The sequence below is a fragment of the Dromiciops gliroides genome, chromosome 4, assembly GCF_019393635.1.
Source record: "Dromiciops gliroides isolate mDroGli1 chromosome 4, mDroGli1.pri, whole genome shotgun sequence".
Lineage (NCBI taxonomy): Eukaryota > Metazoa > Chordata > Mammalia > Microbiotheria > Microbiotheriidae > Dromiciops > Dromiciops gliroides.
The window spans coordinates 125530129-125545835 of NC_057864.1; the positions used below are offsets into that span (position 1 = coordinate 125530129).

General features: G+C 39.3%; 1 protein-coding gene across 1 annotated transcript in view; it reads left to right on the plus strand.

Annotated features, from left to right (window-relative positions):
- Positions 1-13364, plus strand: part of DISP1 (dispatched RND transporter family member 1) — a 154001-nt gene extending 140637 nt beyond the window's left edge. The window contains exons 8-9 of the mRNA XM_043964541.1: positions 506-603; positions 9720-13364. Coding sequence (XP_043820476.1) covers positions 506-603; positions 9720-13349 — 3728 coding nt within the window. The 3' untranslated portion in view covers positions 13350-13364. The remainder of the gene's footprint in view (positions 1-505; positions 604-9719) is intronic.
- The last annotated feature ends 2343 nt before the right edge of the window (positions 13365-15707 follow it).

The following is a 15707-nucleotide window of genomic DNA, read 5'->3' on the forward strand; positions in this document are numbered from 1 at the left end:
AATCTGTTACCACCTTCCATTTAGAATCATAGGTGGGAATGTCCTTGTAAGTCTTTCTTGATGTTCCCAAGTGTAACATCCTTTGATTTAATCCTCCATTACTATGTGGTGCCATGAAATTAGAAAGAGAATTCAATTAATTTCCATCTAAAAGTTCTTACAATTTTGCTACCTAATTGCAAACTGATTAGAAATAGACTCTTCCTCCACCACCACCCCCAACCCCTCCCCATTTAATTGGCAAGTTCTTTGAACAAACCTACACATGTATTGAAAAAGTGATTGGAATAAAATTGGATTTTTTTTAAATCTGCAATTTTTGATGCGGTTGAAATTCTCTTTTAATTCTTGCTTTCTTAAATACCTTTGCTGGATATATGGGAAAAAAAAGTGTAGTCATTATATATAACTAATCTCTAGTTTTCCAGTTTAAATTGTTTCCCATATCTCCACTTTACAAAAAGAGATGAAAAATTCACAAACTTTTTTCCTTTCCTATCACCAGGTGACCGATATTCCAGAGTAGTATTTACCTCCACAGGAGGAGACACTTTGTGGAACTTACATGCAATTAAATCAATGTGCAGTGTGGATAATTTAAGGGTAGGTAAAATAAAATCTTGTTAACACAGATGAGGTTATATTTTTGAAACTCCTTATACTGCTGACCCTGCTGTCTAATAAGATGAAAGTACTTAAATGACTTACCTACTGTGGTGTAAACACTAGCAGGCCAGCACTAGCTCACTAACAGCTTTGCATTCTTTCTGATCCAGGATCAAAGTGTCTCTGTATTCATCCACCTTCAAAAACACATCATCTCTTCTTTTAAGCAACAGCAGCAATAACAAAAAAACCAAACCTCTCCTTTTTTTACAACTCATATTCTTTTGATGGATCAATTTTATTATTTCACAGCATATTTCCTTCCAAGATAATAGTCCATGGTTAAGATTTTTCCCCTCTTTTGTTGCTTTTTCTTTCCTTTTTCTCTGGAGAAAGGAATTGGCTTTCTTCATTGTTCCTACTATTTTCCCCCAAGGCAGTTTGTCAGCATCTTAATTATGCTGTTAAGTGCCTGATTCTCTTGCAATCAATAGGTCATTTAGGCCAGTGACCTCAAAGGGAAATTTAGGGAGTAGGTTGGGAAAAGGGAGACATCAAAGAATGTAAATACAGTATCAATATAAATGGCTAAAGTAATCTGATCCAGATTGCACTGAGCTCAAAGTTTGTTGTTCCTTTAGAAAACTGAAGGGTCCAAGAAGACAGACACTTCCTCTCTGACTTTATCCTCCCTAGAGCCAAAATGACAACTTATACTGGAAGCATAAAGCCAGCCTTGGGGACTGGAATAATTGCCAGTTTCATGTATTCAAAAGTAATTTTTCCTAGTGAAAACTGCTGTCCAATGTCAACATAAAAAATGAACATGACAAGACATATAATATCCATATAGAAAATGAATTCATTATATTCTTATTATAATTATAAAACCTTGAGTTATTACATGGTTGGGAAAAAAAAGTAGCATGCTCTTAGATAAGACGTCAGTGAAGTTATTGCCCTATAATAGGATTTATTTGGTAGAATTTAAATGTTGGAAGGGACCTTAAGCAATGACATAATCCATTCCATTAATTTATAGAAGTGATCTGCCTAAAGTCATGCAGCCAGTTAGTAACAAGACTTTTGACTCCTACTCTAGGGCTATTGGAAGCACCTAAATGGCTCAGTGGATAAAACTTCCTGAGTTCAAATCTGGCCTCAGACACTTACTAGGCTTTATTTGCCTCAGTTCCTCATTTCTAAAATGAGCTGGAGAAAGAAATAGCAAACCACTCTAATATCTTTGCCAAGAAAACCTAAACAGGGTTACAAGAGTTGAACACAACTGTTATAGAGAAATAGGTTAGGGGGTTTGGGGTAGGGGTTAGGGTTTGGGGTTCTTAGGAATTCCTCTTTAAAGAATTACATTTTCAGGGGCAGCTAGGTGGCACAGTGGATAAAGCACCAGCCCTGGAGTCAGGAGTACCTGAGTTCAAATCCGGCCTCAGACACTTAACACTTACTAGCTGTGTGACCCTGGGCAAGTCACTTAACCCCAATTGCCTCACTAAAAAAAAAAATCATTCATTTTGCCTGCTGTCTGGGGGAGGGGGAGGGGAGGGGAGGGAGGGAGAAAAATCTGAAATCGTAAAGCTTGTATAGACAAAAGATGAGAACTATCTTTACATGTAACGGAAAAAAAAATAAAATGCTTTATTAATTAAAAAAAAAGAATTACATTTTCTTGCACACAAATCCAATAGCATATGATAATAGTTTATTTAGGGGCTGGGGAGGGAAAACAAAGAGAGAAATCCTTGGAATTCTTCTCATGGGGAGAAGGCATAGCACAGAGGCATGACTCTGAGATACCAATCTCCTTGAGCAGGAGACAGGCAGATACTTTTTAAAGAGGACTGATGGGGCTGATCATCTGACTGTGGAAAATTCCCTTATTGAGGGAGGACCATCCCCCACTGGTGGTGGCTGGGGAGTTGGGTGAGGGGTGGCAGAGGATCCCTCAAGCCATCTCTCTCCTCCTCCCACCACAAAGGCAGCAGCCACACCTAATCTTATCTCCCCAGGGGTGGGAGAGACTGGAATGAAGGGTGGTGGTCCTGGAGCTAGCTCTGTCCCATCCAGTGCCACTTATCTCTTAGGTGTGTCTGTCCTTTGGTTTAGTTTCTCAAGGAGAAGGTTCTTTGATGTACCCCCAGAAAACTTCTGGGGTGCTAGGCCCATAACACAACTAAATGACTCAACCACAAAAACAATCAGAGATATTTGTGATCCATTGTGCTTTCTAACTGAGACTGGTCATTATTTCCTGTGAAGAGCATCTGTTCTCTACTCAGCTCTGAGCAGAACAATACCATAGACCATCTTAATCAACATAGCCAGTGCAGTGTGGATAATTTAAGGGTAGGTAAATTGCTCCTTTTCTATAGCTATTCCTTCTTACTGAGAATATTAGAACATGCCCCATTCAGTATCATGCATATGAGCTGTGACAAATCACTGGAAAGGACTCCACAAACTCAGTGTAAAACCCAACTTCGTTCTTCTACTGTCTCACCTCATATGAACCTACTTCATTTGGACACTGGGTTCCTAAGTAGTTTCTCTGTTCTGTTGTTCTGGCTGTTTCTTCCAAAATATTTCTCAGTTTGGGGTTCTTTCTAAATGCCCCCATCAAAGAAATAAAACACTGATAACAATAAACTAAATGTGATAGATGCTTTCCTTTCCATTCCATGACTGTAACACTTTAAAACTGAATGCCCTCTCTAGAGTTATATATCATGTCATCATCTGAAATAGGAAAAAGCTGGAGTTCATTCTTTGCAGGTAAGTGTTAGGCTATGAATAGGATCACTAACTTGGCCACTGAGTGACTGTAAATATACCTTACATAATCTCTCATTTTCCTTTCACTTACTGAAAAAGTTGTCTAACCTAATACCTCTACTTCCTTGCTACCTGATCATTCCTCATCTTTTTGCAGTTGGACTTCTACTACACCTCCATACTGAAACTCTCCTCTAAAAGGTCACCAGTTGGGGAGGCTAGGTGGCACAGGGGCGGCTAGGTGTCACAGTGGATAAAGCACTGGCCCTGGATTCAGGAGTACCTGAGTTCAAATCCGGCCTCAGACACTTACTAGCTGTGTGACCCTGGGCAAGTCACTTAACCCGCATTGCCCCGCAAAAAAAAAAAGGTCACCAGTGACCCCCAATCACCAAATATAATGGTGATTTTTTTTTCAGTTATCATCTTTCTCAAGTTCTCTACATTCTCTGAAACTGTACTAAAAACTCTCCTCTCTTAGTTTCAGAGACACTATTCTCTTGCATCTCTTCCTACCTTTTTATCCACTTATTCTCTGTCTACTTCACTGGGTTTCTTTCTTCTTCCCAACCCCTTATGACTAGCTACATGGCTGTTTCCCAGTATTCTGTCCTTGCCTATCTTCTTTTCTTTCTACCCTCACTTTCTTGGCAGAATCTGGTGGAAGTCTTATTTAGCAAGGTCTGGTGGAAAGAGTGGTGGACTTGGAACCAGAAAAGATCTGGATTCATAACCCAGCTTCGAGTCACTTAACCTGAGATAATTTACTTAACAGGCTTTATTGTGATGAAAGCACCTTGTCAATCTCAGAAAACTATTTAAATGTGAACCTTTATTATCTCATCCATTCTCCCATCTTCATTCTCTCCTTCCAATATATCTTGTATGTCACTTATAGAATAAGTTTATAATTGAAACATTCTGTGTCATTCCTCTGCTCAAAATTCCTCAGTGGATCTCCATTACCTACCAACTAAAGTTTAGATTCCTCTACATGGTATTCAAGGCCTTCTTATTCTAGTATCACCTTACTTTTACAGTTTCATTTTGAATCACTCTCTTCCACTCACTAAAAATTTAGCCAAGGGGCAGCTAGGTGGCACAGTGGATAAAGCACTGGCCCTGGAGTCAGGAGGACCTGAGTTCAAATCTGGCCTCAGACACTTGACAACTTACCAGCTGTGTGACCCTGGGCAAGTCACTTAACCCCAATTGCCTCACTAAAATAATAACAATAATAATAATAAAAATTTAGCCAACTGGATCATTCTCTGACTTTTGCCTTCATGCCTTTCAATTCTCTATGCTGGAAATGCCCTCCTTTCCCCTCCAGAATTGTGGAAGTCCTACCCATCCTTTAGAGTTCCACTCATTTAGTACCATCTTCACAAAGCCCTTCCTGATCCCAGAGCTAGTAATCATGTCACCTCAGACTTCAGCCAGAACTTTGTTTTGTAACGTATCAGGTAATACTGTGTTTGAGTTTTCTGTGTTGGTGTCTTTCTTAGGCTCCTACTAGAAAGTCCCTGAAGACAAGGATAATGGCTTATGAGCTACTAGCACAATGTAACACAATGAATAAATGTTTGTTATTGTGTTTGTATAAAAAAAGATATATTATTGTGTTTAGTTTTTAGAGTTGTTTACCTAATAAACAATTTCCAAATGTCTGTCTTTTCTAATGTCCTGTTGTACTGTTGTTTACACTGTGATCTCAGATATTCTTTGGTGAATGCCAGAATAGTAGGTCCTTTTTATAAAGGACATGAATGACAAAAAGCTGTTTGAAGAATAAAACATGGTTAACAAACTCAATTTCAGATGATGATAATAATAATACCTTACATTCCCCTAGTGCCAGGCCCCAAGGAGTTCAGCCCTTTATAGGATTTTTGCTTGTTTATCCTAAGTGTGGTATGAGAAGACATTTGAATCCCTGTGAGTATCTGGTGGGACTTTTTCTTTCTCCCTCTTCAAATCCTAGTTATTGTACTCACGCACTTGATTATTATCGAGTATCAAGTTGGATGTGATGCATGTAAAATTACAGAGAATGGAATAGTTTAATTGCTAGTTGTTTGACTCTAGGGAATGTCTGGTAATCAATGTAATATCTTGATGGGAACAGATGTTTTATTTGTTGCCTGTCTGCATTTGTGGCACATTTAGTCCAACTCCAGCAGATTCCATTTAAATTACATGCTAGTTGTATTTGTAATGTAGACAGACATTGATTTCCACAATGAATAGCTTCTCTGTTTCACATTCCATCTTAGTGAGAATGCCCATTTTCTTAGACACTTTGAAAATGAGTTTCATTTGATGGCCTCCACCTCTTCTTGGACGCCCTAAAGAGGACATTGGCTGGATGCATTTTAGTTACCAAAGTTTTTTTGCCTGACCTTTATTTTATGGGAGGACCTCAGCCCACTCTTCTTATTTTGTAGGCATTTTGATTGCAGTTCTGGGTAATGAAGTGGTCGAGAGGGTTCTGTTCCAAACTCAGTCCTTAGCTTGTTTACAAATCAAGGATGAGGGAGGGTTATCTGTCTTGAAGAATCCCAAATACATGATTTTCTAACCATGATGAGGGGAAGATTGGAGGTGGGTAAAGAAGAGTAGTCCTGATTTTGTCTTTTCTCCCTATATTTCTTTTGAACTGTTCAGGGAAATACAGGACTAGAGCAATTCATATGGTTCCAGTCCCTTCCTGGGGGTGCCAATCAAAGCACCATGTTGAGCATGGATGACCTGTTAGAGATGCTACAGAAGGGATTCTTGAAAGAGTGGGAATCTGTCCTAAAACTCACTTTCAATCCTAGAGCCATTGTGACTTTAGTATGTATGTGCTAGGGGGAAATTATCAGGTTCTAGCCCAAGTATCAAACTTGCACGTATTATCTTTTATGGACAGGTTTTAGAAGTATCATTCTTGTTAACTTTAGCAAAAACTGCTTGGTGAAGAAGTTGTGCCTTTGGTTAGTATTATGTTCCTTAGAAGAACCCATGATCAGTAGCTTAACTTTCTTCCCTTTATTCTTAATCACTCCGTTTAAATGTTTCCTTGTTCTCTCATGGCATATCCCAGAAGGCTGCCACATCTAAAAGCCAAGATACCATATGAAGTTCTGTTTCATTCTTTTCATATCCCCTTCTTCCTCACCCCCCAATTTGAAGTCAACTCCACCCCTGCTACTATCTAACTAGGGAAGCTCTCTTCAGCATGTTATAACCACATAAACCGAAGGACTTCCTTAAAATACCCTACTTTTGAATGACTAGAATTAAAGAAGCCTTGGTATTCCTAACATGAATTACAAGAAGTCATTCTTACTAACCACATTTTTATTTTTATAAGCTTCAAAGATTTTAAAATTATTCCTATGAATGTCTTTCCAAATATATAATTCTGCCCTATGAAGATAGATCCGTTTGCCAAGCACATTGTATGTCTCCCTGAAATAGATGTGCAGCTTTCTTTCACCTGTATTTAGTAAGAAAGAGTCAACAGAGATGACTTTATCAATGAATAGCCCAGATGACTATTTTTAAATTTCTTAAGTGAAGAGCCATGACATGTAGTTTAGGTCGTCCAGAAGTTCTAGTATTCTATACTTGTAGAAACCCTATCCTTCAGGCACTTCCAAAGGATATTTTACCAGAGAACACACACCAGCCACACCTATCTCTAAATTTGAGGATTGGAGATGTGGTAGATGACTAGCATTCATTTGGGATAGCCACAATCAGATTAGTATTTGGTCTGCATTTATCACATCAGGTTTTTCAAATCTTTTGTCAAATGCACAAAGAAAACAATATTATTCAGAAAGGTTTTTCAAGATTGGAATCCTGTTCTTATTTTCCAAGTTTTTGCTGGCAACTTTACTACTTTTATCTTTAGTGGTGGTTATTTTTAGCAACTAATTATACATTGCTTATAACTCATAGTGGACTTCAAAATGGTACAAAAATTCATCTTTTCTCAACTTAAAACTGATTATCAGACCCTGATCACCCTGTACCTTCTCAGTTCTGTGGAATGACCCTACGGGACTTGCATATTATTTCCTTTTAGGCTGAATTTGGATGCTTGCCATGAAAAATAGGCATATCCTTTTTCAAGACTTCCTTTTCTTTATGAGGTAGCTCAGTTTTTTCTGAGTTGGCATGTATGGATGTTTTTATCTGGAAACAATCAAATATGAATTATCCTGTTTTTGAGGAATTCCAGACTATTATACTTCAGAATTTCTGAGGATCCGTGATCTCATCTATGTGGGTACCCCCTACAATGGTGCATATCACCACCCATCTACATTTTCTCATCTTGTGATATTGACTTTAGCCATGTCTTCTTATAAATGCTCAATAGAGGAGACAGACTAGAGGCTTTTCCCTAGTCCACTTCTATCTTCTATTGTGCATTTCCTGGATTATATCTTTGATACTATTCTTGCACACAAGTCACATTTGGTAATATTCTTCAGCTCATTTTGCTCTCACCATATGTCATTCCATTGCCCTTTGGGTCACCTACAATTTTGATCCTTCGGAGATTGTGATGTTCCGTGATTGACAGCTATATAGCAACATTGGGATAAATATTCATGTTTAAAAGCCTGGGTTTTTATTTCAGCTAGCAGCCTGGAGTCATTGAAAACCCTGTAAAATTTTCCAGATGCATAGGCTTTTTAAATTGTTTCTTTTTGAAAGTTTTTATTGATATTTTCTGTTTTTTATATCACTGTGGTTATCCCAGGTATCTCTTTCCTCCCCCTCCAAGAAAACCATCCCATATGACAAATAGTGTTTTGTAGAGAGGAAAAAAGAATCAGCACAACTCATACATACATTGAAAAAGTCTGAAAACATATGCAGTGTCTAACAACTGTGGACCTCCCACCTCCATGAAGGGGTAGGGTGAGGGTATCTTCTCATGTCTCTTCCTTTGAGTCCCACTTTACCTTTCTAATTCTGTTGCATTTGCAGCATTGACTCCAACATTGACTGTTGCCATTTTTAAATTATTTTTGTCAATTTTCAAGGTGTGAGGCAAAACCTCAAATTGTTTTGATTTGCATTTCTCTTATTGTTTTGAGTTGGAACATCCTTTCATGTGGTTGTGAATACTTTGTAATTTTTTTTTAATTTTTAAAAATTGTTTATATCCTTTTACCATTTATCTATTGGGGAATGGCTATTAGTTTATATATATATAGATAGATATAGATATCTATAGATATAGATATAGATATAGATATATACACACACATACATACACATATATATATACACACACATGATATATATGTATGTGTGTATATATCTATAGATATAAATATAAATATAGATATATCTTGGAAACCAAACCTTTCTCAGAGAAATTTGTTACAAAGATTTTCCCCCCTTTCAAGCACTTTCTTTCTTATCTGAGAAGCATTAATGTTATCTCTATGGAAGCTTTTCAGTTTCAAGTAATCAAAGTTATCTATTTTATCTTTTGTACTTGCCTCTATCTCTTGTGAAGTTAAGAATGAATCTCTTAGACATAGCTTTGAGAGGTATATAATGTACTTCTCCTAATTTTTTTATAGTATGAGTAGAATATGGTGTAAGATGTTGGTCTAAGGAAGCCTAATATCTGCCATACTGCTTTCCAATTCTCCCAGCTGATTTTTATCAGATAAAGAGTTTTTTCCTAAGTAATTTTTGTTTTCTTCTTTATTGGGTTCTATTATTTCTGAATCCCCCTTGTCTAGCCTTTTCCATTGATCTGTCTTTCAATTCTTTAACCAGAGCCATATGGACTTTGAGGACTGCCACTTTATAATATAATTTAAGGTGTGGAAGTGCTATTCTCACTTTCGTCCCTACTTTTTTCCCCCATCATTTCTCTTGATATTTTAGGTCTTTTGTTTTTCCAAATGAATTTTGTTATTATCTCATCAAGTTCTGTAAAATAAAAGTAACTTTTCATTAAGTTTTGCTACATTTGAGTCATGGCATGTTAGGGGGTCACCTGCAGTAGATCTTGTAGAAAGATAAGCATTATGCAGTTATGAATAGCATGGTTCCTTGAATCCAAGTTCTCTGACTCCTGAGTCAGTACTCTTTCTACTATACCACAGTGATCCCTTGCATTTAAAAAATAATCTGTTTACTAAGAATGGTGCTCAATCTAAATTATTATATGGTACAAAACCAGATTATTGAAGATAATATAGCCTCATTCAAATCTCAGTTCCTATTTTTGGGGAAGATATAATTTGAGGTATTTACTGCTGTTCTAAAATTTTCCTTTTTAATTTCTCCCTGTGCAGATCAGATCCCATTCCCAGTTTGGTGATCTCTGCCAGAGGGCCACAGCTGCTTCCTGTTGCCCCAGCTGGACCCTGGGAAACTACATTGCTATACTTAACAATAGATCGTCCTGTCAAAAAATTGTCGAGAGAGATGTTTCCCATACCTTGAAGCTGCTTCGAACTTGTGCCAAACACTACTACAATGGCACCCTGAGGCCAGACTGCTGGGACATAGTGTCCCGGAGGAAGGATCAACTCAAGTGTACCAGTGTGCCTCGTAAATGCACCAAGTACAACGCCGTTTACCAGATCCTCCATTACCTGGTGGACAAAGACTTTTTGAGCCCAAAGACAATTGACTACGTGGTGCCGGCCTTAAAGTACAGCATGCTCTTCTCACCCACAGAAAAAGGGGAAAGCATGATGAACATTTACCTGGACAACTTTGAGAACTGGAACTCTTCGGACGGTGTGACCACAGTCACGGGAATCGAGTTTGGTATCAAACACAGTTTGTTTCAGGACTATCTGTTAATGGATACCGTGTATCCCGCCATTGCCATCGTTATTGTGCTCTTGGTCATGTGCGTTTACACCAAGTCCATATTTATCACTCTGATGACTATGTTTGCCATCATCAGTTCTTTGATTGTGTCCTATTTTCTCTATAGAGTGGTATTTAACTTTGAGTTTTTTCCCTTCATGAATCTCACTGCACTCATCATCTTGGTTGGAATTGGAGCAGATGATGCTTTTGTTCTGTGCGATGTTTGGAATTACACCAAATTTGACAAACCCCATGCTGAAACTTCCGAGACTGTGAGCATCACGCTTCAACACGCCGCGCTCTCCATGTTCGTCACCAGCTTCACCACTGCAGCTGCTTTTTACGCTAATTATGTCAGCAACATCACTGCTATCCGCTGCTTTGGAGTTTATGCCGGGACTGCCATCCTGGTGAATTACGTCCTCATGGTCACTTGGTTGCCAGCCGTAGTTGTGCTTCATGAGAGATATCTCCTCAATATATTCACTTGCTTCAAGAAGCCTCAGCAGCAGATGTACAGCGACAAAAACTGCTGGACGGCAGCCATTTGTCAAAAGTGCCACAAAGTGATTTTCGCCATTTCTGAAGCATCTCGGATTTTCTTTGAAAAAGTGTTACCGTGCATCGTCATCAAGTTCCGATATGTCTGGCTCTTCTGGTTCCTCGCCTTAACCATAGGTGGGGCGTACATTGTGTGCATTAATCCAAAGATGAAACTGCCCTCGCTCGAGCTGTCTGAATTCCAAGTGTTCAGGTCCTCTCACCCATTTGAACGCTATGACGCGGAGTACAAAAAGCTCTTCATGTTTGAACGTGTTCACCATGGAGAAGAGCTGCACATGCCCATCACGGTCATCTGGGGTGTGTCCCCTGAGGATAATGGAAATCCACTCAACCCCAAAAGCAAAGGGAAATTGAAGCTGGATACCAGCTTCAACATTACCAGCCCGGCCTCCCAGCTCTGGATCTTGCACTTCTGCCAGAAGCTGAGAAATCAGACTTTCTTTTACCAGACCGATGAGCAAGACTTCACCAGCTGCTTCATCGAGACGTTCAAGCAGTGGATGGAGAACCAGGATTGTGATGAGCCTGCCCTCTACCCATGCTGCAGCCACTGGAGCTTCCCCTACAAGCAGGACATTTTTGAATTGTGTATCAAGAGAGCAATCATGGAGCTGGAAAGAAGCACCGGCTACCATCTGGACAGCAAGACCCCAGGGCCCAGGTTTGACATCAATGACACCATCAGGGCTGTGGTGCTGGAGTTCCAGAGCACCTACCTCTTCACGCTGGCCTATGAAAAAATGCATCAGTTCTATAAAGAGGTGGACTCGTGGATTTCCAATGAACTTAGTTCTGCTCCTGAAGGTCTTAGTAATGGTTGGTTTGTCAGCAACTTGGAATTCTATGATCTTCAAGATAGTCTCTCGGATGGCACGCTCATCGCCATGGGTCTTTCAGTGGCCGTTGCATTTAGCGTAATGCTCCTTACAACTTGGAATATAATAATAAGCCTTTATGCAATTGTTTCAATAGCCGGAACTATATTTGTCACCGTCGGCTCCCTAGTTCTCCTGGGCTGGGAGTTGAATGTCCTAGAATCTGTCACGATTTCAGTAGCTGTCGGTCTGTCTGTAGACTTTGCTGTCCATTATGGGGTTGCTTACCGCCTGGCACCAGATCCTGATCGAGAAGGAAAGGTGATCTTCTCCTTGAGTCGCATGGGTTCTGCCATAGCAATGGCTGCCCTGACCACCTTTGTAGCAGGTGCCATGATGATGCCCTCCACCGTTTTGGCTTATACTCAGCTGGGCACTTTTATGATGCTTATCATGTGCATCAGTTGGGCTTTTGCAACCTTCTTTTTCCAATGCATGTGCCGATGCCTCGGACCCCAAGGCACCTGCGGCCAAATTCCTTTACCTAAAAAGCTTCAGTGCAGTGCCTTCTCTCACGCTTTGTCTCCAAGTCCAGGCAACAAGGGACAGAATAAAGCACATGCCATGAATACATATCATTTGGAGCCCAGAGGTCAAAAGTCTGAACTAGAACATGAATTTTATGAGTTAGAACCTCTGGCATCCCATCACTGTAACACCCCAGAGAAGGCAACCTATGAAGAAACCCACATTTGCTCTGAATTTTTCAATGGCCAAGCAAAGAACCTGGTTGTGCCTGTACATGCGGCCTACAACAGTGAACTCAACAAAAGCACTAAAAATGGTACCGGCTCAGCTTTGTTGCAGTCGACTGTGGAACATCACACCATGTGCCAGCTCTTCTCTCTGAACAGGAGGTGTAGCTGCCCACATGCCTATAAGCATTTGAGATACAGTCCTCACTCATGCCAGCAGCTGGATGACTGTTTGTGCTTCCAATGTGCTCCTACAGCAGGAAACTTTGTACAGGCCCAGAATAGCATGGCACCCCTCAATACCGTGCAGCAAGCCCCCGAAGGCTTTGTGCATCCCATTCAGCATATCCACCACTGTCCCCACCTACAAGGGAGAGTAAAACGACCTGGAATGCAGAATTCTCTACCCAGGAATTTTTTTCTCCATTCAGTGCAACACATTCAGTCCCAAGAGAAAATCAGCAATGCCAATGCACATAGTCTTCAGAGCATTGAAGAGAACTTGAGGACTCTTCCAAAGACAGTGGACTCCTCACCATTTGTCTGCAGAAGCACAAGCTCTATAATAAAGTCATGTTGTGATCCCGAGAATACTGTGTTACCAAACCAAAGGGAACTCTGTAAAAATAGAGACACTTGTGACCTAGTAGGGAATTCTGAGGTCAGTGAAAGTGAAAGCAAAGGCATTTCCGACAAACCGGAGAGTAAGGGGGAGCTGAGTTCACCACAGACTGGTCTAATTGTAAGCTCAGAACATTTAAACCAAAACGAACCAAAAGTTATATTTAATAGTTTAAGGAGAGAGAGTGGTTATGTATCTCACCCTAGCAATTCCCAGTGTTGTGGTAGAGTCATCAAGGTGAAGTGCCATTCTGTGGACTATCAGATGCCAAACGTTGAAGCCAATGTGCCTGCTGTATTAACACACTCAGAACTTTCCAGTGAAAGTTTAATAAAAACACTATAATAAATATTAAGTTTAGAAAGTGTCTCAATCTTTCTTTTCAAGTGGAAATTCAGAATAGACCCTGAAAACATAGAAATGAATATTTTAGCCTTGATTAACACTGAGTCATGGAACCAAATGGAAACCTCAGTGAAGCAGAAAAACATCTCATAGATATTTGTTTTATTCTTTTTTCAAGAGTAGATGAACCTCACTGAAAATTGTGTCCATTTTTCTTTTTTTTTTCCTTTTTTTTTTCCAGGGCAATGAGAGTTAAGTGACTTGCTCAAGGTCACACAGCTAGTAAGTGTCAAGTGTCTGAGGCCAGATTTGAACTCAGGTCTTCCTCACTCCAGGGCCAATGTTTTATCCATGGCGCCATATTATGACTGTTATAGAATTATTCCTAATAAAGTACTTTTTGCAACTTATAGTCAGGGATAAACCATCTTCACCCAGAGTTCAAGGGCCTCTCTTTTCTCAGGGATCCTAGATCCCATAGTTTCTCTTCTATTAGGCAGTCATATTTCCTTCCCAATTCAGGTTCAGTTAACTGCTTCTTGACATCCTGGATTTTGATTAAAATTAACATCAGTTGAGTATAGAAAGTTTTCTCCTATCTGTACACAAAGCTATAAGAGTTTGGTTTTAATAGTCAATATAGAGATGGTCCCAACAGTAATTCCACAATGCCTTTTGGGGCCAAGCAATGGGAAAACACTTTATTATTGGTGAAGCCACATTCAAAGATTAATAGATCATCTCAGCCATTCAAGGGAGGCAATTAAAAGAAGATCCTTTTTGAAATGTTCCTGAGACTAATAACTTGCTCAATACAAGTTCATGCTGAAATTGGGATCTTCTTAGTGTTAGCTGACATCCATAATTGTCTTTCTCATTCAGTTATTAAATTGGTTGGGAAAACAGCCACAAGCAGTATTCAATTGAACCATCATTTCACTGCTAAGAAAGATAGTGTATCTAACTAGATAAAGAATATTAATAAAAATCTGGTGTTAGAGGGTTTACACACCCAAACCAGTATTAAACTACATGAGATGAGTAAAGGATTGGTTGACGCAGGTCTACTAACATTTATTTTCCACATGGTAGAATGGATATTAGGTCTCCAAAATATCCCTACATTGGGGTGTTTTATTCTTGGGAAAAGTCCATTTTTATCTTCTGTGCCTGAGATTTTCCAGTGACTCATTTCTTTTGTTATTTGGTAGATTAAATCGTCAGTGTTTGATGACATTGTGAATGTTGTTCTACTATACTGTAAGGACCCAGAATTGTTCTCTTTTTTGCCAAGAGAGATTTGAAACTGAGGTTTCAGGCAGCCGTTTTAATTGACAATAGCATATCTAATGTTGGATCAGTGTCTATAGGAGTTGAGCTGTTGGAGCCTGCCTTCTGGGTAATAGTTCAAACAACACATCATATAGAACAGGATGTCATCTGATACTTAGTGCATTATAACCTCATACAGACAGACAGATCTCAGCCACCTTCTATTTTCTTGTATGTATTTGGGGGTTTTGTTTTTTAAATGAAAGACTTGGGTATCAAATGGAGTCCTCTGATCTTAGGAATACTCCCTACAAAAGAGTTTATTTTCTAAAAAGCATAATATCAATTATTCCACTAGAATGCATACAAATTAGTCCTGCCCATCATCCCCGGCCCTGAAAACAGCCGATGGTGAGTAAAAACTAATAAGAACAGAGAGCAGGCGCCACCGCCTTAATGGTAGATTTTCCCTCAGAGACACATCTTACTCTAATGAGGACTTAGCACTTTTATTACTCTTTTGTTTCTATTGGTCTGGATTTTTTTTTAAACAAAGTAAAAAAATGTTTAAAAACCTCAATGGCTCTTCCATTATACTAGACAGCCAGTATGTTAATCATCATTTGACTTTGTTTTTCCTAATTTCCTAGGTTGAAAAGAATATGAGAGCCATCCATATTCTGAAGTATGCTATGGTCTTTAGACACTAAATACAATTTAAATAATTTGGTTTTCATCCTCCACACATCATGCCTCTCTTCAGTCATTCAGAAAAGCTTTGAGAGACCATATGGACCAGTGGAAGAAACAATATCATTTAAAAATCCAAGTATAATTTTCATCTCACCATTTATCTATGGTGTGACCTTGACTATGTCACTAAATCTGTTGCTCATTTTCCTCCCATACAATGGCCAGTCACATTAAATATTTCCTCTTTCCCTCCAGAGCCTTTTTGTGAGCCTGTGCTGGCTGATGCCTAGAAAACTTTATGAACTCAGTTTGAGTCTGGGGCCGTACAGAGATAAGGCATCATTATTTCCAGTTCAGTGGCACTAAGGAATTTAGACACGTCTTCTAAGAGTG